Here is a 27,805-nt window from a genome sequence, read left to right as displayed (position 1 = left end):
ACACAAAACTCACCTCCACCTGGCAAGTTTTTCCTCCTCGTCGGTCAGTTTGCATCACCAACAAAGCCCAGGCCAAGAACCACAACATTGTGGGTGGTTCCTCGGAGTGGACTAGCCCCAGGAATCTCAGGTCCACCAGGGAGCAGTGGTGCCATCGGGCCCCGGCTGGATGCCCTTGTTCTGGCACAGTTCTCCACTTCCCAATGCCCAGCTCAGCCAACCAGGCCTCCCTCTAATGGCATTTAGTAACCAGGAAGCAAAACAGATGCCACCTGGGTGAAACTGCCTGCACTTTGTCTCTGGGGGTTCGCTGCACAGAGGCCACCTGCCACATCACCAGTGAGGAAGCTTCGCCACCATCCTGCTTGGCGGTGTCACACTCAACATCTGGGGATTGGTTTTTGGCTGAAAAAGGGTACCAGGGTTTCCTGGCAAGGACAGGAGGGCAGTGCAGTGACACAGATGAGAAGCCGTAAGTCTCCAGGATTTGAGGAAGCCACCAGGTGTGTAGGCTGGCAAGAGTCTTCTCTTTCTGTCTGACCCTTTGTCTCCTGCACTTTCCAAGAAACACCAGAGAAAAATTCTATACAGCGTGTTTCCACTGTGAAGCTGAACCTCTGCCTTTAGGAGTTCCCTAGTTTTGAGCAAGGCCACCTGCTTCCCCTTGAACTTGAGCTGGACTCCTTGAAGAGTGGGCACCTGGAGAGATGTCAGGGACACAGCTCATGCTCTCTGGGGGGCCTCAGGGTCGTCGGGAAACTTTGAAATGAAGATGAGAAGTGGCTGGAGCAGGCTGTGGGATGGCTCCGTTGGGGACACTCCCCTCATCTTGTCATCACAATGGATGTATGGAAGAGGAGGCGTCCCAGCGAGCCGCCCCAAGTCCATAGCTTTGCCCTCGCTTTGGCAACAGCGGCAATGCCTCCATCTCTGGGATGCATCTTAAGGAGGGCTCCTAACGAGGTCTATGATTTAGACAGAACCGAGAGACTAAGTAAGGTCCAGCCATCCCCTGGAGCCAGTAGGTGGGAGCTCCTGTCCCCACCAGTCCTGCTGCAGCCCCTGTGTCCAGCTGGGCCAGTGGGAGAACTGGGTAGGAGGCTGCCCCCCCTTCACTGTGGCTAATGTTTGCTAGGCCAGTTATGGTGAACCAATGATACAGTGTTTTCCCTCTTATGTTTCGCCTTTTCAGGGTTTTCTGGGGGATTTTGTCGTGGTAGTAGTTGTTCTTCCTCTTTCTTTTGGGTTTGAGGATTGTGGTTGGGGGAGCCCTGGCTTTCGCCAAAGGAGCCCAGTGGTTTCTGTGGAAGAGGCGCCCAATCCCACTTTAACGAGGGTGAAGATTGTCAGGTCACTGTTTGACATATTCATGCCCCCTCACCCCCACCACCACGGGTGTCGCTTTAAAGAGTCAGTTCTTGTACAGAGAAAGATTTGCTAGGTTTGCAGTTGGGCATTAGCATCACCACTCCCGAGGGCCGCGCCCAACATGCATCCTATGGGGCACCTTGACTCTTCAAACCAAAATTCCTTAAAGGGGCACAGCCCAGCCTTGTCCGCAACCTCAGGGGCCTGGGATTCCTGTGGCGCTTCCTGAATTCCAGGTTGGCACAGATGATGAGGTCTGAGACCAGCCAGAAGGAGGGGCTCCTCCCACAACCCAGGTGCCAGCCGGTCTCCGCCTAGGACCTTCCCTCCCACCCAGCCGGGGTGGGCGGCATCCCACGTGGTGAAACGAGCTCATGGACTGACCCAGGCTGGGCCTCGCCAGCCAGGAGAGAGCAAGGGCCGCACGGGGGGCTGGCCCAGGCAGCTCGTCCAGGGCCATTCAGATCCCAAGCATCAGGAAATCATTTTGTACAACCACCCGAAGCAGAGATATTTTTTAAAAAGCGTAAATTATTTTCAGTTGTTTTCTGATCCTGCCTTTTCTTTTCCCCACGACTTCACATTAGTGATTTGTTCACATCAGGTAAATCTTGAGAAAGCCTTGGTGCCCTCCTCCCCACCCCCACTGTAACCACGTGTGTACATCACCCCCGTCCTTTCTCAGTAGTTAAGACGTTCTAGGCAATACCATAGACACATCTGACTGTGTCTCTCTCTTTGAGTGCAAGAAACTCAAGTCATCTTAAAAAAAAAATACAAAAAAAAATTTACAAAAAAACAAACACAAAAAAAATATCTTTTTTAGGCCAGAGTTTTCTACAGGTATTAATGAATATTTTTCTTAATCCTTATAAGTTTTATGTGTTTAATATTTCTTAATACCGGTAGCATTAATTTATACTTTTGTAGCAACACAATATTTTTATAAACAGCCGGTGCTTGGCTCAAGTCTTCACGAGGGGTTTATGCAGGGCCATCTTGGGGACCCTGTGTACCATGTACTGTATTTAAAAAAAAAAAAGTTACCTAGTGTCACACTTGCTGTGTTAATTAACAAAAGACGTTGTGTGCGGTCTCCTGTATCGGTGTGGATCCAGCAGCTCTCCAAGGAGTCACATTGCATGGGGGTTGAGTTGACGGTTCTTGTTGTGATACATAAACCCCCGAGACCAAACTGGAGGGTTTATTTAGGGTTTTCTGTTTGTCTTTTGGGTTTTTGTTTCACTTTGTTTTGGTACCGTTTCTCCATTTACAGCCAAATCAGTTTCATGATGTTCAAAACTTTTGCTGATGTCAAATGGAGGAAAGGAACAGAAAAAAAAGATTTTTACAAAGTAATAAAATTTAAAACTGAGCTGTTTAATGTTGCTGTTTTTACCTGTCTGTTCTTGTCCAAAAGTGGAACGTTCCCAGGGAGAAGAGGAAGCTTCCACTCGGTTCCTTAAGTCGCCGAAAGCCCCAGCCCAGGATTCAGTACCTCCCTTGCCCCCTGAATTCTTGCAGCACTATTTCCCAGTTGGTTGATGCCAAGGCAAAAAGATACCTTTTAACGGTTAGAGAGGATCAGTTGCTTAAATGATTTCATGTCAGTGTTGTATTTATGGTTTTACAATAAAACAACCTTTAGGAAGATGCAGCGTGTGGCGTTTCTTTCTTGCGTTCCGGGTTGGGTCGTACTGTCCAGTTAGGAGCAGAGCACCCGCAGGGAGGGCACAGGTGAGTGGAGATGGGCCAGAGGCAGGGCGCCTGGGGCGACAACGCACATCCATCTCAGCGGGACACTGTGTGATACTGGTATCGTTGACTTACCCGTGGTGATGCTGGTATTAGTGACTTACCTGTGAGCTCACAGCTCCTCTCTTGCACTGGACCTGGCTCAGCTATTTGATAAATGAGGGTGGGATATAGTCGAGGAAGATGTGGCCCTTCTGAGCTTGTGGAGCATTGTCCCATGGAAGACGGGGTGGATTTAGTCTCCGTCCTCCAGGCCTAATGCCTAAGGCATTTGTGCAGCTTGGCCCTGCGCTGCAGTCCTCTTCGAGGCTCCTGAGCCCCTTTACTTAGTGGCTTTGGCCCCCTAAGCGGTGTGTGTGATGTTAACAACTGTTGTGTGTATTGTCATGTGCCGCGAAAGGGTGTCCATGGCTTTTGCCAAATTCCTGATGGCATGAGGGACTGAGCAAATTAGGAATCAGTGGCCTCCATCATGAGCTGCTAGAGGCCAGCCCTGGTGGGCTCGCCAAGCCTGATGCAGTTCAGATGTGCGGACACCAGTGCTCTTCTGGAATAGAAGCAAACCAGAGGCAAGTCAGGGGAGAAGAGAGACCACCAGCAGGCCAGCTGGGGCCTGAGCAGGAGGGAGTGGCCACCCCTCCTAGTGGGCCTACCGCTGGAACAGCCCCTTATGAGGTGAAACTGCCATCCTGCCATCCAGATGAGTGAGTGACAGACACCCCAGGCCATGGCTTGACACCATCTTTACCAGATGCGGACAACTCTGCTTCAAAGTGGAGGATGTGTTGCTTCATCACCTGAAAAAATCCATCAAACCGCACGAAGAGGCTATTGGAGCACCAGCCCTGCCCTCAAAACCATCCTGCCTTGGGAGTTTCATGCTAAGTGGACTATGTGGGCGTTCTGAGCAGACAGTTGAAGTTTAATAGAGGAGTTTCTATGTAGCCTGCAATGAAAAGTCAGGAGTCCTGCTGTGGCTGAAGGAGTCCTCCCCCATGCTTTGAACATCGCAGTCAAATAAGGCCAGGGCATGGCCCGGGAGTCCTCACAGCTAAAGGAGCAGCCTCTGGATTTAAAAAAAAAAAAAAAGCTTTAAAAAGGGAAAAAATAAAGAGGTTTCTTTATTAAGCAGCTACAGCTACATTTATTTTGTAATGGAAATAAATGAGTATGCCCAGCACCTTTGAAAGAGAAATTTGAGGTGAGACTATTTAAGAATGGAGTGAATCTTCAAGGTAGGAGTGTCCACTGTGCTGAGAAAGATTCCTGGCGCCTTCTGAGATGAGCGTTGTGAATTCCTCTGACTCGGGGTCACAAGGTTCTGCACCCCTATCCCACGCCTGAGGGTTAAAAGCTAGGGTACATTGATTTTTAAATTTATTTTTAGCGAAAAGTTGTAGCAAGTGTCACAGAGTGAGTCAAATGCCTCCGGACCAGGCAGGCCGGTGAGCAGAGCTAGTTACACAAGGCGAGGCCCTTCAGGGGGGCATCTCTGCTAAGCCCCAGCTCATCGCTGGCATCAGGATGCCAATTATTTTCAAGAGAACTGAGAAACCCAGATTTTTAGGTGGAAACTCAATTTTCAAGTGACAGATTCAGAGCTGTGAAAAAATACATCAGCCAGATGTGGGCGCTCATGTCTGTAATCCCAAGACTGTGAAACCAAGGTGGGAGGATTGCTTAAGTTCAGGCGTTCAAGACCAGCCTGGGCCACATGGCAAAACCTGTCTCAACAACAAAAATACCAAAATTAGCCGGGTATGGTGGCATGCACCTGTAGTCCCAGCTACTCAGGAGGCTGAGGTGGGAGGATCACTTGAGCCCAGAAAGTCAAGGATTCAGTGAGCCAAGATCATGGCACTGCACTCCAGCCTGGGTGACAGAGCGCAACCCTGTCTCAAAAACATAAAAAAAAACACCTCATGAGCAACACGTCCATCCACCAGCTGGAGCTGGCCTGTGCCCCTGCAGCTCGCACCCTCCAATTTAGGCATTTGTCTTTCAGTTCAAGTCACTTCCAACTATCACTCTTCAGCATGGCTCCTTCGAACTGCTGTGGCTGGCTGGCCCTGGCATGGGAGGCACGTGTGGAAGGAACAGGATGTGGACACAGGATGGGAGGACCTTAGTCAGTCCGAGGCCGGAGGGCCTCTCACTTCTCCTGGACAATTGCCTGTCTCCCTACACCTGACCCCACCTGCTTCCGCCCAGAAAGTCCTGGCTGTGACCACAGATGCTGACCCTCAGGGCAGTCTTCTCTGTTGGAACCTGGAAGCCCCATGCTCTGATGTTGGGGGAGACAAAGGGAGGGTCTGATGTGTCTGGCCTAGGGGACTGCAAAGCTTTCTACCCCCAGTCCTTGTCTCCAGCTTCATCCCCTCAACCAGAACTATGGAATCCCTCCTTTCCTGCCCGGTCTCTCAAGCAAATGAGCACAAAAGGTGAACCCAGGAGTGGACTAGCCATCGGCCCTTAGGATGCTGGTCACCCACAGAGAGGAGGAGGTAGGTCCCTGCTTGGGTTTCTCTGCCAGGGTCAGCTCTTCACATCAGAACCCACGAAGCTGGGGCTTCCAATTCCTGCCGCCGGGGCTCTGGGTGGATGAAGGTAGCAAGAGGTATTTATAAATCAGATGTTCGTAAAGCCTGTGTGTCTACACTGGAGGCTCTTGGAGTCCTGCTCTTGGGCCAGGTGTGTCCTGAGCTGCTCTAGACAGCCCACCTAGTCCCTTTCCTAAGAATGAGGAGGGAAAAAAAAAAAGGATTCCTGGCACCTCCTGAGATGAGCATTGTGAATTTATTTTTAGTGAAAAGTTGTACCAAGTGTCCCAGTCAAATGCCTGGACACAAAGCGGTTGCCCTGGTCACAATTTGAAGGTCAGTGAGCACTCTCCTTTCAGGACAAAGGCCCAGGGGAAGGTCCCAGGGGATGGGGTCCCCAGAGCCTTGCAAAGAAACACCTGAGGCTTTCCAGTTCCAGGCAGCTGGTTCTGGGGATGTGGCAGCAGCTGACGTAAAACCTTGGGGAGGTGTTTGGTGTGGCAAAGCACAGGGGACTCATTTCATTCACTTGTGGGCTGTCTGCCCTGAGCTGCCTGGGCACTACGGAGCACAATTATTCCCTCTGAGCCTGGGTCACTGATGACCCATCAAACCTCTCCCAGAAACAAGTTCCCAGAGCTGCTTCCTCCTTTCTTTCCTAACCTCGTTAAAACAAAACAAAATCATCCCATTTTACACTATTGTAAATAGAGCTGTGATTTGTTTCATAATATGCACAGCCAGTGTCAGGTACTGAAGAAGATAGTTCTATTGCGTTTCCAACAGAGTTTTCGTGTCTGGGGAAAGCCGGGGTTGCAGATGGCCCCACCCTGGCCTTTTCTCCCCTCTGCCTCCTGGTTACAGTTGTGATGACAATGAACAATGAGGACACAGAATTTCAGGGGTTTACAATTTAGGTTTTATTTGGACCCAGGTTGCTTGGTGTGGCCTGCCACAGGACCCCGGGACAGACACTGGCCATCCTCTGACTTGTAGACCGGCCAGTTGTCAGTTGGAGAAGCGCAGCAGCTCCTCGTCCCCTGTGGACACAGAGAGACTCAGGGAGGGGTCCGTGGGCAGGGACACTCAGGGGAGGGAAGGCAGCTGTCACCTGGGGCCAGTATCCTCTGCTTGCTGAATGATTGATCTCCAAAGGGCATTCCACAAAATGATCGGAGTTTTTCCCTCTTCTGATTTACCGCAGGTGCCATTTTCCAGTGGAAAAATCAAGGCACAGACACCCTGAATGGCTGCTGTTCCCTAGAATGCTATTACTGTCATCCTTGTGTCACTGTCGTCATTATTAGTAGCAGTTGCCATTAGCTGAGTACTAACTCCACGTCAGGTACCGGAAGGCTGGAAGGCAGGTGCTTTGTCCCATTTTACAGAGGAAACTGACACTCACTGGCACTTGCTCAACGTTGCAGGTGCAGAAGTAGAGCCCAGCTCTGCCCCACTCCTCAGCCAGCCCTGCATACCCTCTGCCAGTGCCTGGTTAGTACCTCCCCAGGGCCCAATGCTAGCTGGGGTAAGGCCTCTGGCTCGATCCCATTTCAGAGAGTAAATGGGCTGCTTACCAGGTAGAGAGTCCTGAACTCAGCTCTCCAGACCCCTGCTCCTCCCAGGGCCTTCCCACCTGGACTCCCATGGCCCCTCGCCCCAGCCTGGTACTCCGCAGGGCTGCCTACCATCACCGGGGACACCGCAGTACTCTCTGCACTCCTTCTCTGAGTAGAACTTGTTCCCATTGCCTTGGCAGCCCCCGTAGATGAAGAGGACACATTTTCCCTGGACAGCATCAAATGCCCAGAGCTGGTTGAAGGCTCGGCAGGGGCCCGGGACTATGGGGAGATTGCAGGCCGCTGTGGAGTAGGGAGAGGCATGGAACATGAGAAACCCTTGTGACTGCTGATCAGACATACGTGGGACTGCTGAGCCAGAGGGCCCTGCTCATCTGGAACACCTCATCCCTCTTTGACAGATGGGGAAACTGATGCCCACAGAAAGAAAATGATTTGCCTGAAGTCCTCCACATCCAAATGTGGACTCCTATGATTTCAGGAAACCACCCGGAGTTCTACTCCTGGAGTGCCCTCTCTTAGCCACCTTTTCAATTAGCAGGTGGTCTACAGGAGGGACAGGGGCTCGAGGGTGCTGAGTGCACCAGGGTGGGGGCCCGCACTCACCCACAGTCCGGCAGGTCTGCAGACACTCCTTCTCCGTGATGAAGTTGTTAGCGTTGCCCATGCAGCCGCCATACTGGAAAGGCTCACAGGCCATGGATGTGCCGTTATAGAAATACCTGTAGGTCATTCCCATGCAGGGACCTGCCGAGGGGCCCAGCTGGCAGGAATCTAGGGAGGGACAGACCAGCAGCACTGACCAAGTGTTGACTGTGTACCTGTGATCAGGCTGGGTGCTTAATATGTGTCATCTCATTTAATGTTCACTAAAAGGATTATCGACTCTTTTTAGATAAGCAAACTGACCCTCAGAGAGGTGAAGTAACTTGCCCAGGGTCACATAGAGTGAGGTAAGATTTAAAACCCTGTCTCCAAAAGCAGTGCTCATTCCACTCCATGTCATGGGGAGTTACCAGTGAACCACAGACCCACTGTCCCCTGTATTGGTCTTGTCTGCCCCAAAACTCTGTAATAGTAGTTGATGACGTATTCACCAGCACCACACTGGCCAGCCTGACCTTTTCACCAAGTCTCACCCATCCTGCCTTTGCTTCCATTGTTCCTTGCCCCCTGAGATGCCACCCTTCATAAAAGTTCACCTGGATGCCTGGACACAGAAGAATTCCCCTTTATCCATGACGTCTCTGGATGCCCCCACCCCTCCAACCTCTCAGCTCCCCCCGCGCTTTAACTGACCTTTCCTTTGGGGTCCATAACCTTCTCCCTTGGATGCCTCCCGCTAGACCAGGAGTTCCAAAATGACACAAGTGGTCTATATGACCCCAGTGCCCAGCACAGGGTCTGGGGCAGAGCAGGTTCAGGGTTTGCTGAGTGAGTTGGAGAGGAAGTTGTTCCTGAACACTGTCAACTACGCAAAGCATTCCCATGTCCCTCCCCCACTTGCTTCTACAAGAGCCCTGATGTTCAGCCCCACAGGTTATTATCCCATAATATGGATGAGGAAACCAAGGCTAGGAGGCCACACAGTCATACAGACAGGGCAAGGACCAGCGTCTCATCATGAAGCTGACAGTTCTCAAGCTCAGGACCATGCCTCATGCTCCTCACTCTGCACCCACATCCCCTGGCAGAGTGCAGAGTACTTGATTTGTCTTTTCTCAGTCCAGCCCTTGAGTCTCTAACAGATAAAGAGACTTTGCAGTGATGAAAGCAGCCAGGGTGAGCCAACTGTGGGCCCTTCCTCTCTGAAGTATGGCAGAGGGGGTGAAAAGGCAGGTGCTCATTACCTTCTTTCTTGGTGACATCAGTTACCAGTTGCCCACCCCCTGATCCTTCCTCTTCTTGGGGGAGCACAGCCCTCCGGGCTCTCTGGGGGAACAGAAAGAGAAGAAGCAGTTGCAGACCCCTTGCCACTATTACTTTCCTGTACCCCTGGAATATACAGATGAACAACTTGCTTTGGGAATCAGGGTATAGGTAGGAACACAGCTCCTAGACTGGTTCATGGACTGTTTTCCCAAAAGCATCAACCGGAATTCCCGAATAGGCATCACAGGACAGATTTCCGGTCTGAGATGTAATTCAGAACCATGAGTTATGACAATAGCCCCATATCCAACTTCCAGTTGAAGTGCCTACAAGACTATAGTAATGAAAAAAGGCTATCTCCCAGAGTTGGAAACCAGGGGAGAGCAGCATCCTCACACTAAAAATGTGAAGGCATTTTTGCACGACAGAGCACAGGTGCACCTGGTTTGCAGGAAGGGCTGACCAGATCATCATTAGCTGCTTGCAGAAAAAAAAATCCAGAGAGAAAGAAGGGACCCTGAGACTGATCCTAACTCCTTGTTGTGGTGGTGGGGACTGCAGAGCAGGGCAGGCTGTCAAAGCTGTCAAGAGATGACCAGGAAACTGCTGGCCAGTAGACAGCAACCCTGCCCACAGGTGAGACCTGGAACTCGAGAAGCTACCTGTAGTAACCTCAGAATTTCCCATCTCCTTTTCAGGGGCAACACACTGTGAAAACTGTCAAGAATTTCCACTGTCTTCCAGACCAGTCTCAAGCTGGTGGCATATAGGCTTTCCTTGATGAGGATAGAGAAACGGAGAAAAATCATGGGACAAGTTAAATCCTGCAACTGCCAGAATTGGGTTGGGCTGAAGAAATATCCTCACTAAATGGGAGACATTCTGGATATTCTGGAATTCAGGTTGATGGCAATAAGAAACAAGAACACTTAAACCTTCCCTGAAATTCAAGATGACATGCAACCAAAAGAAAAAAGAAAGATGACATACATCCATGTAACAGGAGCCAACAGTGATGGAAATGAGTATGTGAAAGTAGAAAATTGTTGAACATTAAAAAATTACCTCCAGATGGATTAAAGATTTAAACATAAGACCTAACACCATAAAAATGCTAGAAGAAAACCTAGGCTATTAATACCATTCAGGACATAGGCATAGGCAAGGACTTCATGCCTAAAACACCAAAAGCAATGGCAACAAAAGCCAAAATAGACAAATGGGATCTAATTAAACTCCAGAGCTTCTGCACAGCAAAAGAAACAAGCATTAGAGTAAACCAGCAACCAACAGAATGGGAAAAATTTTTGCAATCTACCCATCTGACAAAAGGCTAATATCCAGAATCTACAAAGAACTAAAACAGATTTACAAGAAAAAAACAAACCCATTCAAAAGTGGGCTAAGTATATGAACAGACACTTTTCAAAAGAAGACATACATAAGGCCAACAAACATATGAAAAAATGCTCATCATCACTGGTCATTAGAGAAATGCAAATCAAAACCACATTGAAATACCATCTCACGCCAGTCAGAATCTACGCTTTAAAAATATACAGCGATGGCCGCTTCTTAAATGTCTTTTCACAACCTTGACTTTAGAAGAATCTTTAGGACATCAATCTTCTTGTGAATAAATATTTATTTGAAATTCAAGAAGTCCACTTTAGTTTCTTAAAAAATAAAAATAAAAAATCAAAAGACCAGGCACAGTGGCTCTTGCTTGTAATCCCAGCACTTTGGGAGGCCAAAGAAGGCAGATCTCCTGAGGTGAGGTGTTCAAGACCCGCCTGGCCAACATGGCAAAACCCTGTCTTTACTAAAAAAAAAAAAAAAAAAAAAAAAAAATAGCTGGGTGTGGTGGTGTGTGCGTGTAATCACAGCTACTCAGGAGGCTGAGGCAGGAGAATCACTTGAACCCAGGAGGCAGAGGTTGCAGTGAGCCGAGATTGTGCTACTGCACTCCAGCCTGGGTGACAGAGTGGGACTCCACCTCAAAAAAAAAATTCAAGTAAAACTACAAATAATGCTTTTAAAAATTAAAAATATCACCTGTAGTATAATCCCATTTAATAAGAGTATATCTAAATATGATAATCGATTTGTCCTTTTTTCTACAAGTCCTTTTACCCACGTGTGGTAAGATTCCAGAAATTGTGTGATTGCTGATAGCTTTGAGGTGGTGTGATTTATAAAAAACAAAAACCTTTTACTTATCTTTATACTTTTCTATATTACTTTAATTCTTTATAATGAGCATTTATTATTTTTATAAGAGCAATGGTCATTTTCTTTTAAAATATGGGAGCAAATATATAATGTGTTAACTGTTGACTCTATGTAGGAACAAGGACATTTTGTCTTTTTGTGGAGGGTTCATAGTTTTTCAATTTTCAATATTTTTCTAAATAAATATTACATACACTTACATATGTACACACACAGATATACACCCATGTACATACGTACAACAGTAGAATAGGATATGTAATTTTCCAAATAATCAGAGAAAAGAGAATGAAGAAAGCGTAATCAACATGGCAAAAGGCAGGAAAATAAAAGGGAAGCAAAAGGAAGCCCCACAAATCAGGAGGCAACATAGGAAAAGAGATGGTTTGAGAAGCTGTTTGTTCTCAGGTTTGCTGATTTTTAGGGAGACCAGTTGATGATTTATTTTCATGGACTGAATATCATTATTTCATTATTGAGTATTGTTATTTCATTACTGAGTGTTTTACTTCTTTTAGACACTTTTAGGCACTATGTTAAGAACTTTTCTATATGGCATTAAATTCTACCACAAGCCTGGAAGGTAAGTGTAATCATCCTATTTCGAAGATGAGAAAAGTGAGGTCCAGATGGATCATCAGCTATCCCAGGTGGCAGAATCAAGATGGAGCCCCAGTGAGTCTGACTTCAACACTCATGCCCATCACTACCTTCTCTCAGCCCCTCCCCATGACTCTGCCTCCTACCGCAGCAGGATCGAGAGTGTGCAGCGTGCCTGGGGCAGAGTTGGGTGGGATGGGGTGGGGGGCTGAGGCACTCACCGGGTGTAGGATGGGCTGTGGTTCCTGCTCCCCAGGGACGCATTCACCTAGGTCACAGAGCAGGAGAGAGGCGTGAATAAGAGGACCAGGCTCAGGGGCCATCCTAGACCCAGATTTGTAACTTTGGTGAGCATCGTGCCGGGAACTTCTCGTGCCTTAGTCTACTTCATCAATGGTCCTGCCTGCATGGCTTGCTCAAGGCCATTCACTGGAAAAGCAACAGACTGGTGGCTGCACCATCATTCCCATCTGTCCACCCCACCCCACCCCACCCGCATCATTTTGTCGGCATCATGGCAGAATAGCAATAGTGAACACTGGCTGAGCGTTTATGAGCACAGGCTGTTGGGCTTAATGGTTTTATTGCACTGTCTTTTACAGCAACTTCTAAGGAAGGCAGTGTTATGCCCGATTTACAGATGAGGGAAATGAGGCTCTGAGAGGGTGACTAGCCAGAGGCCACATAGCTAAGTCTGAATCCAGGTGCTTGTGATGGCAGCAGTGGGCCATCTGGAGTGGCCACTGCCATTGAACGGGGGAGGCACGTGCAGTGGTGGTAGGAGTGACTGTGGGAGTGGCAGTGGTGGAGCTGGGACCCCTGTGCCTTATGTCCCTGAGGTGGGCAACTGTGCTGCCCCCATCTTTGTGTAGCCAGGTAGAACCCACTCCGAGGCCCAGAGCTTCTGCTGCTCTAGACCCCAGCCCACATTGCCATTCTGGCCCACCATCACTGCAGGGAGGGTGTGGGAGGAGGTAGACAGTCCTGGAGCCCACCCCTGGCAGCCCCCTGGAGCCCACTACCCTGGGGGCCGTCACAGTGGGGTTGGGCCAAGTCACCTGCCAGCAGGGGAATAATGCAGTGGGGCAGAGAGTGTCCTGAGGCAGAGCTGGGCCAGGGCAGTGCCGTACTTGCACACAGAGCAGGGAGGTGGGCCTGGGGCTTGGAGCTGGGGCCGTGCTTCAGGGACCCAGGACAGGTAATGGGAGTGGCGCCCACTTCAGGGACCCAGCCAGTGGTGAGACCACCATGTCCATCCCACTGAGGGCACTGGGTTCCTGTGCCTCGTGAGGAGGCTCTGTGTGGGGCCACTATGTCCCCAGGGTCTGCCCCATATTGGGGTGACTGCCAAGCCTGACACTCCTGATGGCTGAGCCTGGGGCCTGCAATCTGCTCCTGGAGGAATTCCCCCCACCCTTGGGTAGGGCTTCGAGCTAGGCAAGGAGAGCCTCAGGGCACCCCTGAGCACTGGGGCCATGGAGGGAGCTTGCCGCCATGTCACCTCAGCCCAGACGCTGGCATGGACCCAGCTTGGACCTGCAGCCCCTGCCCCAGGCTGTAGGGGGTGTGGCTGAGGCTGCACACTCCACAGAATTGGTGGGAGCTGGGCACAGTGGGAGCCCTCCGGCTTCTGAGTTGCTGGGGCAGGAGCTCCCTGAGTGTGGCTGTAGCCACCCTGCTGTGGCTGTTGACCTAGGCATCTCTGCACTCTCAGGGGCCCAGGAAGGTCCCCTGCCCACTGCAGACTCTAGGGTGCCTGCTCCCACTGCCTGGCTTTTCCCTGCTGTTGGTTCCTGCTTTGATCTCAGAGCAAGATTAAGGCCAAGCCACGGTACTGTTGCAGGCTGGCCAGGTGTACACATGCTCAGGGAAGTGCTGACACCCTAGTCCCCTGCCACCTCAGCCATCCAGACTTTGGGTGCCAACAAGCATGGGAAGGAGGCCAAGTGGGGGCTGATGGCAACCTAGCACTGGACTGTAGGCACCCCTTTGCATGAACAGCCTGGGTGCCATGAATAGTAGCAGGAAGCTGACAGGCTCCTGAGTGGAAGGGGGCTGGTCCTCAGTGAAGCATCACCTTCAAGCTGGGGAGGGCCTGAAGTCTGGGGGCTGGGCCTCCAGTCCTGTGAACCAGACGGAGAACTTGTAGTGCTTTTCCCTGGGCCTCCCCATGGCCACCCATGGGCCAGTCGGTATGAACTTCCTCCCCTCTGAGGCCCATAAAAACCCCAGACTCAGCCAGGCTTGAAGAAAGGACAGAGATGACAACCCCAGACTCAGACAGATTTGAAGAGAGGACAGAGAGACAAGGGGAGACAATAAGATGACCTGCCTGCAGAGAGGAACTTCCCATTCCAGGGACTCCTCTCTGCTAGGAGCTGAACAGTCATTGGAACACCCTGGCTGTGGAAAGGAGCTACCCACTGTGGGTCTCTTCCAAGCTGTTCTATTGCTCAGTAAAGCTCCCCTTCATCTTGTTCACCCTCCTATTGTCTGCGTACTTCATTCTTTCTTGTCCCAGGACAAGAACTTGGGACCCACCAAATGGCAAAGTTAAAATAACTGTAATACAAACAGAGCTGAAACACGCCTGTTGCCCACCACTTTGCAGGTGAAGAGAAGGAGAGAAAAGCTGCAGCCCTTTGGGGAACCCAGACCTGGGAGCTCCTCGAGCCAGGACTGTGACTCTCTCTTTGGGGCCCTGCTGTTTGTGGCATCTCCAAGCTTCCAGGCACCACTGCATTCCATGGTGCCAGCTGGGAAGATGCTTGTGGTGCACCTGGTCCAGCCACACCCTCACAGACAGTTGACACTCATGCCAGCACCTGGAGCTGCCCGTTCCATGGCAGCAGCCAGCGGGTCTGACTGCAGTGGCCGGACCCCACGCTCACTCCCACACCCCTTACTGCTTCATGCCTGAGTCTCGGTCTCCCTTTGAAGTGTGGGACCCAGGCCAGTAGCATGAAAGCCAGGCACAGCGAGCCAGGCACAGCCTGCCAGGCCAAGTGGATGGAACAAGCCCAGTAGGCCCAAACAAAACTCAGGCAAAGATATCACCGGCCACAGAGGTTTCCAGTCAGAAAAGCAACTCCCCAAAGATCCCATAACACTCCGATTCCTGAGCCCATGCTCTTAATCCCAAAACTCTTTTGCCTCCTAAGAGGTAGCTATGGATTCTGGCTACCACCTCCCTGAGACACATGACAGTAGAATGAACACTGAATGGGTTCTAGTCTAAGCTCTGCTAGGAATAAGCTGTGAGACTTGGAGCAAATCCATCGGCTTCTTGATTCACTATAGAGGGGAGGCTGCGGCCCCTCTTTATCTCAGAGGGTTATAGTAAGGATCCAGGGGCTGAGAAGGTCTCTGGGGCCCATAAGGGATGAAGAGGGGCCAGGAATTTGAGGTGGGGGGATGCTATGTACCTTGGTTAGCCATGGTGAAGATGGAATCCTCAGGGATGCCCATACCCTGGGCAACCACTCTGAAGTCCTGCAGGAGGCTTTCCCTCAGCTGTGGCTCCCGCCCTGCAGGGAGGAAGCAGAGGAGACGCCTAGTACCACCAGGTGCCTGGAGTGGAAGGGCCTGAAATGATTTTGCCCAGTGATTTTCACTTAGGGAAAATTCGAAAACTACTGATGCAGTTTAATCTATTTGATCCACTTAGGGAAAGACAGGCTCCCAAGAGGAAGAGGGGTCCCTCCCAGGTTACCCACCCAGGTCTCCTGAGTCCCCACAGAGGACTCTTCTCTTTTTTTTTTTTTTTTTTTTGAGACAAGGTCTTGCTCTGTTGCACAGGCTGGAATGCAGTGGCACAATCATGGCTCACTGCAGCCTCAAACTCCTGGGCTCAAGCAACATTCCTACATAAGCCTCCTGAGTAGCTAGGGCTGCAGGTACATGCCACCATGCCCAACTCATTCTTTAACTTTTCTTAGAGATGCAGTCTCAGTATGTTGCCCAAGCTGGTCTCAAACTCCTGGCCTAAAGCAATCCTCTTGCCTTGGCCTCTCAAGGTGTTGGGATTACAGATCTGAGCCACAGCACCCAGTCCCAGCTGATTCTTTTTAAGGGCCTGGAGGCTCTGTAATTCTCTGGGCCTGGAATTTTAGAGATCAAAAGAAGAGAATTTTGCCTCCTCCAGGGAGACTCAATGGTTGCACCTTTCTCCAAATTGGAGTTTTGTCAGAAGGAAGAAGCAAAACTCTCTGTCCTTACCCACTCCAGTGTCCATAAATCAATGTTCTCCCACCCTCAACTCCAGGGCGCACATCTAGTAATAAGCCTTTACCGTAGAGCTTGGCAGTAATGGTGGGTCCATGATGGCGGCTGAATTTCTTGGTCAGGAAAATGGCATACTCATCATAGTTGGTGTGGACCACATAGGACTCCATGGTCATGTTCCATTCTGCATGGGAGATGCAGGCAGACCAAAGGGATCAGTGGGCAGAAGACTTCTAGCGGGAGGTCCACCACCTATTCACCCACACACCATCTCCTCATCCGTCCATCTGTCCACCCATGCCTCCCATATATCCATTTATCAATTCATCCATATTCAGTCTCTCCTTATCCACCCATCTATCTCCTCCACGTGCTCACATTAATTCATCCACCATCACTCAATTCATTTACCCTCTCCATACATCAATCCATCTCCCTTCCTTTCTTCCTTCCTTCTTTCTCCTATCACCCCATCAATTTACCTATTAGGTAACTGACTGGCTGGCTCAATTATCCATCCATATATATATATATATATATTCAGTTACCAATCATTTGTTCATTCATCCGTCTATCTAGCCAAACATTCATATATTCAGCCCTAACACAATTATTTGTCACATAGAGCATATTCAATAAACATTTTCTGAACTAACAGATAAATTTATGTCCAAATCCCTCTCTTACTTGGCATCATGCTCACTGTACATGGTAGATGCTTAGTAAATTTTTACCAGCTGATAGCAGGTACCTCAGAAGACATGAAGAGTGGTGAAATCAGCACCATCACTTACTCTGGGCGAGGCTACTGGAGGGCAGGGAATGAGAGAGGGAAGGGGAGGAGAAGGAGGAGGAAGAGGAGGAGTTGTTCAGAAGGCCCGATGACAGCTAAATGGGAAAAAAGATTACAGAGGCAGAGGAAGCTGAGGAGACCAAGGTATTTTCGAGCAAAGGAGACAACGTGCATGTCTCTTTCCACTCCACTTACTGGATTCGTGATAGAGAAACTTCCCATCAGTATCTGTTTTCTTATAAGCCCAAGAGGTCTGCTCACAGAAACCTTTCCTAGAAATGAACAAACCAAAAGGAAGGTCACTCCTGGTAGAGAGCATGCTCCTGACACCCCACCCTCCTGCAGGGCTCTTTCCAAATGCCTTGGTTTGGGGGAGTTTTTTTTTTTTGTTTGTATGTTTTTGTTTGCTTTTTAATTTGGAAATGAACATTTCCAAATGTCTTTTTAATCCTCACACTGGGCCCAAGAGACCCCCATTTTACATATGACGGAGGGACAGAGAAAAGACTAATCCACGCCAGCCTCCTAGCAAAGCCAGCGCCAGAACCGCCTTCCTTAATCAAATCTACGCATGATACGGAGGCAGGAGGAGTGGAGTGAGGAATTCCTGCACTCATTCATGTATTGTTCTGTGTCTCTCTCGCCCATTTATAAAACTGGGATGATGATAGTTTCTACCTCACGTGGTTAGTGTGAGGATCCACTGACACCGCCTATGTAAAGAGCTTGGAGGAAGCACTATATATGTATTAGCTATTATTGTTCCAATGAGCACTATTGACCCAACGAACATTTATTGGGCAGCATCTGCATAGCAAGCAGGGGTACATAAGAAAGCAAAAGACAAACCCCAACCCCTGGAGCTCCTGGAGCTTGCAATCGTGTGGGGCAGGCAGGCAGGCTGGAGGCAGTTGTAATCAGTGTGAGAAGTGCCACATGGGTGGGAGGTGGAACGTGAGGTGCTCTTCGGGCACACAGAGGGGCATATAACCTGAACCTGGGTGTCCGGGAGGGCTTCCTGGAGGAGGTGACATGAAACCTAAGTTCTGATGGATCCCCAGGGAAGTGAGGAGAGGTGCTCTCAGTAAAAGGAACATCAGGTGCAAAGACCTGGAGGAGTGAGAGTTCCAGAACCGAGAGAAGGTCCACGTGGGTAGGACTCAGATTACATGGCAGAGTGTGTGGCGGGGAGTTCTGGGTGCTGGGGGCGTCCTGGAAAGCCACATCAAGGGTTTGAGTCTTACTCCCAGGGCAGTGGGGAGTCATGGAAGGGTCTTGAGTAGATCTGAGTTTTCAAAAGTTCTTTCTGGCTACCGGGTGAAGAGTGGATGGGGTGGAAGGGTAGAGATCAGAGGTGGGGAAAGAGTGGAGAGGTTGTGGCAGACAGCCAGGAAAGAAAGGGAGGTGGCTTGGACCGGGGTGGTGGCACTGGGGAGGGGAGAAGGAAGCAGGTTGCAGGGATTTAGGAGGAGAACGGGCAGGACTTGATGATGGGTGACGGCGGAGAGAGGAGCCCAGTTCCCAGATTGGGTCCCTGGCGGGTAGGAGTGCCCACACTGGGCTAAGGAACGTCCAAGGGGGAGCAGCAGTTTGCAGAGCAGGCACAGTGCTGGGACCTCACCCTTGAGGAAGAGATAGGACACCTGAAAAGGGCTGTCCTGATGGAGAGGAGAGGGATCTGGGTTCAGCGGGAAGGTCCAGGTTGGAAGCAGAGATCTGCACTTCCCAGGGTGGGCGGAGCCGGGAAGGCATGGGCATCTCTTGGTCCCTCTGGGCTTTCCTGCCCCACCCATGTGCTCACCGCCAGCGAGTGCTGGTCATGCTGATCTCCTCCTCCGTGGCGCCCTCTTCCAGCACGAGGGTGCTCACTTTCAACCTGTCCATGATCTTCTTTAGCCAGGGGCAGGTGGAACCGATGGCCAGGTTGTACCACTTCCCGTAGATCTAGGAGGCAGGTGAGCTCTGGGAGCCTGCATCAGTCTCAGGCCTCAAAGCAGACCTGGCTGACATCTGCTCCCCTCTCTCCGCCTCTTCCTCCTCCTCCTCACAATGACATCTTTTTAAGGAATAATGTCTTACAACTAATTGGCGACCACACGCCTTCAAGGGAGGACAGACCCCCAAGAGTGGAGTTTCAGGCACCACAGCGAGCCCAGGAAGGAGGTATGTGGCTGGGGTCCCAGCCTGCCCTGCAGAAGGGCTTACTCTATCGAGATGTGGGATCTGTCTAAAGTTCCATCAACCACTGCTCCCCAAGAGCTGGAGTCCTGTCTTTTCCTCCTCCAATGATAAGGTGCTCCCCACGTCACAAGGCAGCCCACAGCCCCATATTGGGAAGTATTTCAAAAGTATAATGAACATGATGGGGTCATTCAGGACAGGCCTCCTGCCTCTTCCTCCTGAAAGTGCACGGACAGCTGAGGGAACCCTCACGTTCCTGTGGAACAGGCCGATGTGCCCCAGGCCCTTTGCATCCCAGACTGCCACAGGGGACCTGCTCTCACTGCCCCTCTGCCACAACCTTTCCTTGTCCCTAAAAGTAAACAAAACCCATGACACTACAGCTAGAAGGGTCTGAGACCCTTCATACGGACAGGGAGACTGAGCCCCAGGTGGGTAAGCGTCTACTCAAAGCCACCCCGGGATTCAGGGCAGAGCAGGGGCTGGAAGGCAGCTCCGGAACTCCACCCTCACAGGATAAACTCCTGCCCCTGTGCAGGTCTGTCCTGTGCCTAAGCCTCTGAATGTCCCCCAGCTGCGATCTCTGTCCTGCTTCACCTTTTCCCATAAGCCCTGCACACCCAACCCGAAAGCTGCCGGCCACATGCCCACCCTATGCCACCCCAGGTCTCTGTCCACAGTCAGGCTGGGACGTGGGCAGGGGATGCAGGGAAAGACACCACAGGGAGAGGGCTGGGAGTGGGGTGGGCAGGGAGGTCTGGGCAAAGCTAGGTGCCCGCATGGGGCAGGCAGGACAAAGCCGTCCCTGGAGCAGGTTCTCGTGAACACAAGGATTCCCTTCGGAGCCCACGAGGACAGTGCAGAAAGTGAGGACGTTTGACTCATAGACTGTCAGCCAGAGTCCCAGAGAAAGGCAGGGGATTGAGTTGTACCTTCAAGGATCCCATAATCCCAGAGGGTCTGAGTGGGAGCCCGAGACCCCGAGACAGGCAGCATTTACCCAGCATTACCCACCTGCCTGTACAACCCATCACCACCTCCACCCCAGCACAGAGAGCGGTAGCCTCACCCGAGAGAGATTGAAGTTCTCCTGCACTTGGATGCCTTCGGGCGGCGTCGGCACAGGGCCAGCGCTCACTGCCATGCAGGCGCTCAGCAGCAAGAGCAGGGCCCCGAGGCTCCTCATGGCTCTGGGCTCCTCGGCCTTGGTGTCTCCCACAGGCTCCGTCTAGCGACAGAAGGGCCACCGCCTCCCTGCCTGGGGTAGCTGTGAACTGAGGCTGGGAAAGGGGCCTATGGCTTATAGGTGACCTCAGTGTTTGCCCTGCTCAGCTGGGGTCAGTTATGGCTTCAAGGCCAGCTGCGATCAATCCCTGTAGCCTGGCTGGGGTCAGCAGTACCAAGAGGCTGGGGTGGCTGCTTCAGAAGAGGCATTGGCCAAGCACCATAGGGCCCTGGGCACCAGAGTTGGGCTCCGTCCCCCAAAAGTCTTTCGCAGAGGTTCCCACCTGTCACTGGGGGCAAGCGAGGATGGGGCGACCTGGCCTTTCTGCTGAGTCATGCCATCTGGATCTCAGAGCCCTGTGAGCCAGCAGGTGAAGCTTGATTGGGCCCATTTCTCAGAGGAAAAAACTGAGGCCCAGGGAGAGAAAGTGACTTGCCAGAGACCTCAGGGAGGTGTATGGGTAGAACCAAGGCCAGAACCCAGGTATCCTGTCCCCAGAGCTCCTTCTCCCACCCCCAGGCTTGCCCTAGCCTTTGCAAATAATAGAGATGTTAACGATGATGACAGTTCCAAGCTTCCATTCACTGAGCACCTGCTCTGTGCTGGCTGCATACCAGGCACTTTACATGTGCCACGGGTATCCACTGAATCCCCACAACAAGCTTATGAAGTAGGCGCTATTTGTCCCCTTTACAGGCAGATGAGTTGAGTCTCCAAGAAGCGAAGTGACTTGTCCAGCGTCCCCTAGCCGGGAGTGGAGTAGCTGGGAAAGGCGTGGTTGAGACCATGGGCATGGGGGCCAGACAGCCTACGGTGGCACTCACTGCTGTGTGACCTTGGGCAAGTCACTTTACCTCTCAGTGCCTTGTTTCCCTCATCTGTAAATGGGTGTAATCATAGTCCTAGCTCCTGGCCTTGCTGAGTGAACACTTGCAATGCACCAGGACAGTCCCAGCAAAGAAATTAAGAGCTGAGTGTTTGGGGAAGGTTGAACAGTGCCCCCTCCAAAATCCATGTCCACCCAGAGCCGCAGAATGAACCTGATTGCAGATGTGATTAGTTAGATGAGGCATTGAACTGATGGCAGGGGTCCTAATCCAATGACCAGTATCTTTATAAGAGAATGGCGAGGGAGACTCAGACACAGAGACAAAGAGAGACGCACGGGGAAGGTGTGGCGTGAAGCCGGAGGCAGAGATGGGAGGGATGCAGCTGTCAGTCAAAGATCACCAGGGATTGATGGCAGCCACCAAAAGCCAGCAAAAGGCAAGGAAGGACTTTCCCCCAGAGCCTTCAGAGGAAACTTGGCTCTGCTGACACCTTGGTCTCAGATGTCTGACCTCCAGCACTGAGAGAAGACACATTTCCTAGCAGCCCTAGGAAAGTAATATGGTAGTTATTAAACTTAAGGTTTTATTAATTAATTAATTGTTATTAATTAATTAGCCACCACGCCTGGCTAATTTTTGTATTTTTAGTAGAGACAGGGTTTCACCATGTTGGCCAGGCTGGTCTCGAACTCCTGACCTCCGGTGATCCTATCACCTCAGCCTCCCAAAGTGCTGGGATTACAGGTATGAGCTACCATGCCCAGCCTAAATTTAAGATTTTAAATTAGAATTTTTTTTTAAACCCAGGTCAGTTTGTCTGTGAGCTCACACTCTTGCCCGCATACCACAGGCCTCTCTATGAATTTCCTTTCTCCAGTGGTCAAAGCTACTGTCTTTACATCTTTCCTGCTCTTGGTATGGAACATTCCATACTCCCAGCCACCTGTCTGCTAGAGCTGGGAATGAATTCTTCATGCAGGCAGTCCCAAGAATAAGATCCCTGCTTATGTGAGAATAGAGGGGTTCCCTACATAGTCAGTGCAGAAAAAAATGGTGTATCATGTCCCTTCTGTAAGATTCAGTCAGTCCATCCCTCTTTCACTGGTATCCGGAACTAGTGTGCTTCTATTCATAATGTGTTTCTCTTGCTCTGTCACCCTAACCTTGGCCAGTGATGGCATTCCCTTCTTGCTTTGGCTGCTAGGAAGCTCAAAGCCATGATGTAAGTTTAACACAGTTACTGTCTTGGTTTAGCTTTCTGGAACAGTCATCTTTGTGTTCCTTGTGTTCACAGAGTTCCTTAATCTTTGATGATTTGGTTCATGATGGTAGCGAGGAAGTGGTAACCCCAACTTCTCCTTGTTCCGTGTGACATTGGGGGTGACTTTCCCTCTCTAAAGCCCACTTTCCTAATCTGTGAATTGCAGGTAACAGTTCTTGTTCTGTCTGTCAAGAGGTCAAGAGAGACAACATGTGAGGACGTGTTCTGTAAACTGTTCACTGCCTTACCTGTGTGGTGGCTCAGGGCATCTGTCTCTGGAGAAGGCAGGCCTGGTATAAGAATAAATAAATAAAAATGAACCGTTAATAGCAATAAAGTCACCCTGCTAAGCCTGCTTACAGTGCACCAAGATGGCTCGCTGCCCCTCGTGTCAGGCCTGCATGACTAGGGTTACCAACCCCACTGTCCAGATGGGAAGCCTGAGACTCACAGGGGCGGAGAAGCCCCGTCCTAGCCTCTCTCGACAGGGCTGTTGATTCAGTTGCACAGCCTCTCCTGGGGGGTGGGGAAAGGCCCAGAGGAGAAGTCCAGGATGTTGATCTCTTCTCCTGCCTCTGGGAATGTTTACGCTCCTGAGATTATTAACCAGAGCAAACAGAGAGAGTAAATGCTGCCAAGAGCCACTTGGACTTTTGACTGCTTTTTAAAAATTAACTTTGGGGCACAAGGTTGCAAGGCCAACAGTGGTCAGAGAGCTGCTGCCCCCTCTTCCCCTTCTGGCTGCTGGGGTGGGAGGCTGGAGGCTCTGTGATCCCTGCCTTCGTAGGGCAGAGACCATGGGAATTGCTAAGTTCTAAAACCATCTGGTTGTGGGGGAGGGTCTTGCCCCTTGCAGGAGGCCTCAGGGCCTCAGGGTGTCCAGTGCAATGTGGAATAGAGGCCTCAATTTTCAGATGCACATACTGGGGCTCAGGGAGGGAATGGGACTTGGTCAAGGTCACCCAGTGTGACATTGGGGCCAGATAGGCCTGACTGCAGCACCCAGGCTCTCCCCTCATCATTTATTCTTGTGTCCACTTATTCTTTTGCCAAATACACACTCCATGCTTGGTGCTGGGGACAGGATGGGCATATGACAGGCCTCCTGGAGCTCCCTCAAGACCTGGGGTTGGGGAACAGACGAGGTGAGATGATGATAAGACAGGATAGGGGCTGCAGTGATTGGGGAAGCAGGGGCCAGGGCGGGGGTGTCAGACCCCAAGAGTAGGAGTGAGCCAGACAAAAGTGCAGGGGGGTGGGTGCGTGGTGGAGGGGAAGGAGTTCCAGGCACAGGAAATAGCAATTGCAAAGGTTTAGAGGAAGAACGTAGAGAGAAAGAAATGCATTTGTAATCCAAAAAATAAAAATAAATCCACAGGTCTGGAGCTTGGGGACAGAAGGGAGTGGTGAGAGCGAGGCCGGGGAGGTGGCTGATGACCAGTAGGTGGGACGGTGCTGCGGGGCCGAGGGGTGTTGCTCCCGAGTGCACCGGGGGCGCTGGCGGGTTTTCGGAAGTGAAGGCCAATCAGATTAGTAACTGGGAGAGATCAATCAGGAGGCAGCGTAAGCTAGAGACCCAGGAAAGCAACTCCCTGGGGGGTTTTCCAGGAAGAAGGAAGGGGCCGGGCCAGAGGGTGTGGTCAAGGTTTGAGTCCTCCCCTGCTAATGGTGGAGTGGCAGGGCGACCTCTCTTTGCCTCCAATGGCTGACCTTGCTCAGCTTCTACGGCCTTGAGCCGCAGCCTGTCCACTCAGGGGCCCCATGGCGTAGCTGGAGCTGCACAGCACCCATAACTCCATGGCCGGCGACGTGGAGGGGTGTTCTCACTGCCCTGTGATTTCTAGGCATCGTTACTCATCCCTACACATCCGCCTCTAAGATCAAGTCCATCCAGAGACTTGAGTCCTAGGCCTCGTGGCTTGCTGGGGGAACATGGGGAAGTCCTTTCCCTCCCTGGCTTCAGAGCTGAAATAATAACCGAATGAGGGTCACTTGTGAAAATGCACCCCAAGTGTGTACATTTGAGGGACCCCATCATCGTAGGCACTTGGTACTGCGTGTGGTCCAGCTAAGGACTCCATCCATAGCCGGAACTGCGCTAAGGTGTGAGCTTCCCTTGTCCACCAGGGGGCAGCAGAGAACTTCCAGAAAGACACACCGGGGTTTGCTCACAGATTATTCTGTACAGATGGAGACAGAGGCCAGGAGCAAAAAGGCTCAAAGAGGTACAAAGAGGGCTCGCGCCCAGGCCTCCTTGCCCCAAGCCCATGAAAATCCCTCCCGACTTGACTACAGTGTTTTAAAATTTCAGAAAGATCTTCTAGGGGTTTGGAATCCTGGGAAATTCCTGCAGTGCCTCAGGATTTCCAAGAGCTTCCCCCAATTCTAATGTTCCGAGGTAGCAGAGACCTTCTTTTGACAGTTCTTGAGAACTACTAACATGTTTCAGGGTTCAGAGAACTGCCCCCAAGTGCCGGCAATCTACAGAAGGCCTGCAGCTTGCAGGGCTCCTAAAGTGTCCTTCTGAGTCCACATGTTCTTCGTTAAGTACCAAATGAATTTGAAGGGTCTTGATACATCACCGGGATCCTGTGGAATTCCCCTGGGGTTTAGGGATCCTAGAAGAGTGGCAGTTCTAGAGGGAAGAGGCCAACTGTATTAGTCTGTCTCATGCTGGTAATAAAGACATACCCAAGACTGAGTAATTTTATAAGGAAAAAGAGGTCTAATGGATTCACAGTTCCACATGGCTAGGGAGGTCTCACAATCATGGCAGAAGGTGAATGAGGAGCAAAGGCAAGTCATACATGGTGGCAGGCAAGAGAGCTTGTGCAGGGGAACTGCCCTTTATAAAACCATCAGATCTCATGAGACTCATTCACTATCATGAGAACAACATGGGAAAAACCCAGCCCCATGATTCAATTATGTACCACTTGGTCCCTCCCACGATACATAGGAATTATGGGAGCTACAATTCAAGATGAGATTTGGGTGGGGACACAGCCAAACCAGGTCACTGACTGACAGATGGATGCATGGCTTATGAATCAAGGGTAGTGAAGACCAGTCTCCTTGAGTCCTCTGTCTCTCTCTGGAAAAGGAAGTGGGGTTTTGCTGAGCTGGAGTGTGAACTGGAACCAGGAAACTGGAAAATCGTGGCTGGCTCCAGCGGGCATCGTCCAAACACGAATGAACCAGTGACGCCAGGGTCCCCCTGGGTGGTCCCCCTCCATCTTCTCAAGGCAAATAAGGAAAGCGCTCACACTCCCACACTTGGTGCCAGGGACCTCCCCTGCCTGGGGCTGAGCACCTCCCAGCAAGCAGGCCCACAATGCAGTGAGATAAGTGTTCTGGGGAGTGGGGAGGAGCCCAGGCAGTAACCCGTAGAACCACCCATGCTGACGTGGCGTAGAAATGACCAATATTAGAAAATAAAGACGTTAGGGCATTCATCAGGCTCACTGTCCCTGTTCAGGTCTCTGTACAAGCATTACCCATCGCCGCCACCAGAACTCCCGGCTTAGGACTGCAGCCCTGCCCTGACAAGAGCACCACTCTCCTGCTCTATGTGCTCCATAGCATTTATCACCATCTGACATGCCATGTATTTTGCCCTCTTTCTTGTTTACTGTCTGTGTTCCATGAGGGTAAAAGTCCTATGCTTTATTCAGCGCTAGCCCAAAGAAAGCAGGTTCTCATAGAATGCTTGCGGCGAAAGCATCCATGCGTAATAATAACAGCAATGACAACTAGCATTTATTTAGCTCTAGCGCCAGGCTCTGTTCTAAACAGTTCTAATCAACATATATTAAATGCATTTTTTTAACCTTGATTGTCAATTCCATCAAATTGTCATGTTGACTAAAGGTTGCTTTTGGTGAAACTGTCTGCAACTGGCAAAGCTATATGCTCCCCTCTTTCCACGTGTCAGGGAATTTCATCTGCAAGGCAGTTTTGTAAGGGGGTAGTGTTTTGTGTTCATTCTGGGTATAAGTGACTTGGGCTCAGAGCAGTTGAGTCACTAGCCCAGGATCACCCATGCGTTTGAGCTTGGGTGGCTCAGTCTGTGGGCTTAACCACAGCCTGCTCTGCCTGGTCCGGCTGTCTGTGGCATCTGGCTGTCACCTTCTGTCCCTGGGCTCTGTCTCCACAGATTCTGGCCTTCCAGGAAGCCACCACTGTGGAAAACCTCTAATGCCCAGTCACAAGTGTCTATCAATTCCTGGCCACGGGTGCTCTAACCCAAATGGACCCCACCAGTCCCACCTTCAGGGACCAACCCTGCACAGACTCAGGAGCCAGGGGCCTGCAGTACGGGAGACCCAGAGAGGCCCAGCAGCCTACCCCAAGTCACGCAGCACTCTCAAGTCTCCTTGAGACACCTTGCTGTTATCTTTGGGTCCTCACTCTGCTGGGGAAGAGGAGGCACATTCCCAGAGCTACTTTCCAGAATAATGGCTGGGAGAGCACTGAGTCTTGCTTGCTCGGTCCTGCTCTGGGGAGTGTGGTGGGGTAAAGGGATTCTGATTTCCTCAGGCCAGGTCTGAGGAGCACAGTGGCCAGTCTGAGTTCTGTTCCAGATGATGGCTGTGGCCTCCCTCCAGCAGCCCCAGCTGCTCCCTGGCTGGCCCTCTGGCCTCAGCCTGCTCCCTCCCACGGGCTCCCCAAGCCTGTGGCTAAGGCTTGCCTTTCCAGACCTTGCCCAAGTCCAGGGTGCGGGTCTGAGGCAATGCCCAGCCTGAGGTGCAGCTCAGATACTGCTGACTGAGGTGTCATCTCCTCTGTGTTGGTCTCTTTACAGTCCCCCGTCTCCAGCTCATCCTTGCCAGTCAGGCTATCTCCCACAGGTGGCCAGCGTGACCTGAATACAAATCTAGGCTAGTGATGCCTCAAGACCCTTCCATGGCTCTCCTCTGACCTTGGCATAAGTCCAAACTCTGGGTGTGTCCTGAAAGGCCCTGCACTTCCTGACCCTGACCACCTTTGGAACCTCAGGGGTCTGTAGCTTTGCCCCCACAGCCCCTCCACTTCCCTTGAACGAAATGCTGTCTACCCTCCAAGCCTTAGTCATGGCCTCTGTGGTAAACCTTCCCTGACCTCCTCAAACCTCTTTCCTCATAAATTACCCAGTCTCAGAAGAGCGCCGATGAAGTGACCTTCCTTTGTGCCTCCACACTCGCTTGGGCTTCCCGCAGCCCATGTGAGGTTGTAAATGCCTGTCTGTCCCCCACCAGATCACGAGTGCCCTGGAAAATCCACCTTGGCCCTTGTTTGTCTTAATTGTCACCCTATAGCTTGATTTGCAGTTGGTGCCAGTGTGTTTTACTAGGCTGGAGCGCAG

General features: G+C 51.1%; 1 protein-coding gene across 1 annotated transcript; it reads right to left on the bottom strand.

Annotated features, from left to right (window-relative positions):
• Positions 1 to 6,559: 6,559 nt before the first annotated feature.
• On the bottom strand, positions 6,560 to 20,424 carry AMBP (alpha-1-microglobulin/bikunin precursor). Its single transcript, XM_012461900.2, has 10 exons — positions 20,215 to 20,424; positions 18,766 to 18,908; positions 17,160 to 17,236; positions 16,239 to 16,355; positions 15,373 to 15,474; positions 12,169 to 12,215; positions 9,094 to 9,175; positions 7,850 to 8,017; positions 7,352 to 7,525; positions 6,560 to 6,703 (listed from the first exon to the last, which is right to left on the bottom strand). The coding sequence occupies exons 1-10, from the start codon at positions 20,329 to 20,331 to the stop codon at positions 6,672 to 6,674; spliced, it is 1,059 nt and encodes a 352-aa protein (XP_012317323.2). The 5' UTR covers positions 20,332 to 20,424; the 3' UTR covers positions 6,560 to 6,671.
• Positions 20,425 to 27,805: the final 7,381 nt, after the last annotated feature.

The sequence above is a fragment of the Aotus nancymaae genome, unplaced genomic scaffold (genome assembly GCF_030222135.1).
Source record: "Aotus nancymaae isolate 86718 unplaced genomic scaffold, 86718_ANA_hifiasm-v0.15.2.pri h1tg000003l, whole genome shotgun sequence".
Lineage (NCBI taxonomy): Eukaryota > Metazoa > Chordata > Mammalia > Primates > Aotidae > Aotus > Aotus nancymaae.
Note: the sequence above shows the minus strand (reverse complement) of the source record. Positions and strands in the feature narration are given on the sequence as shown.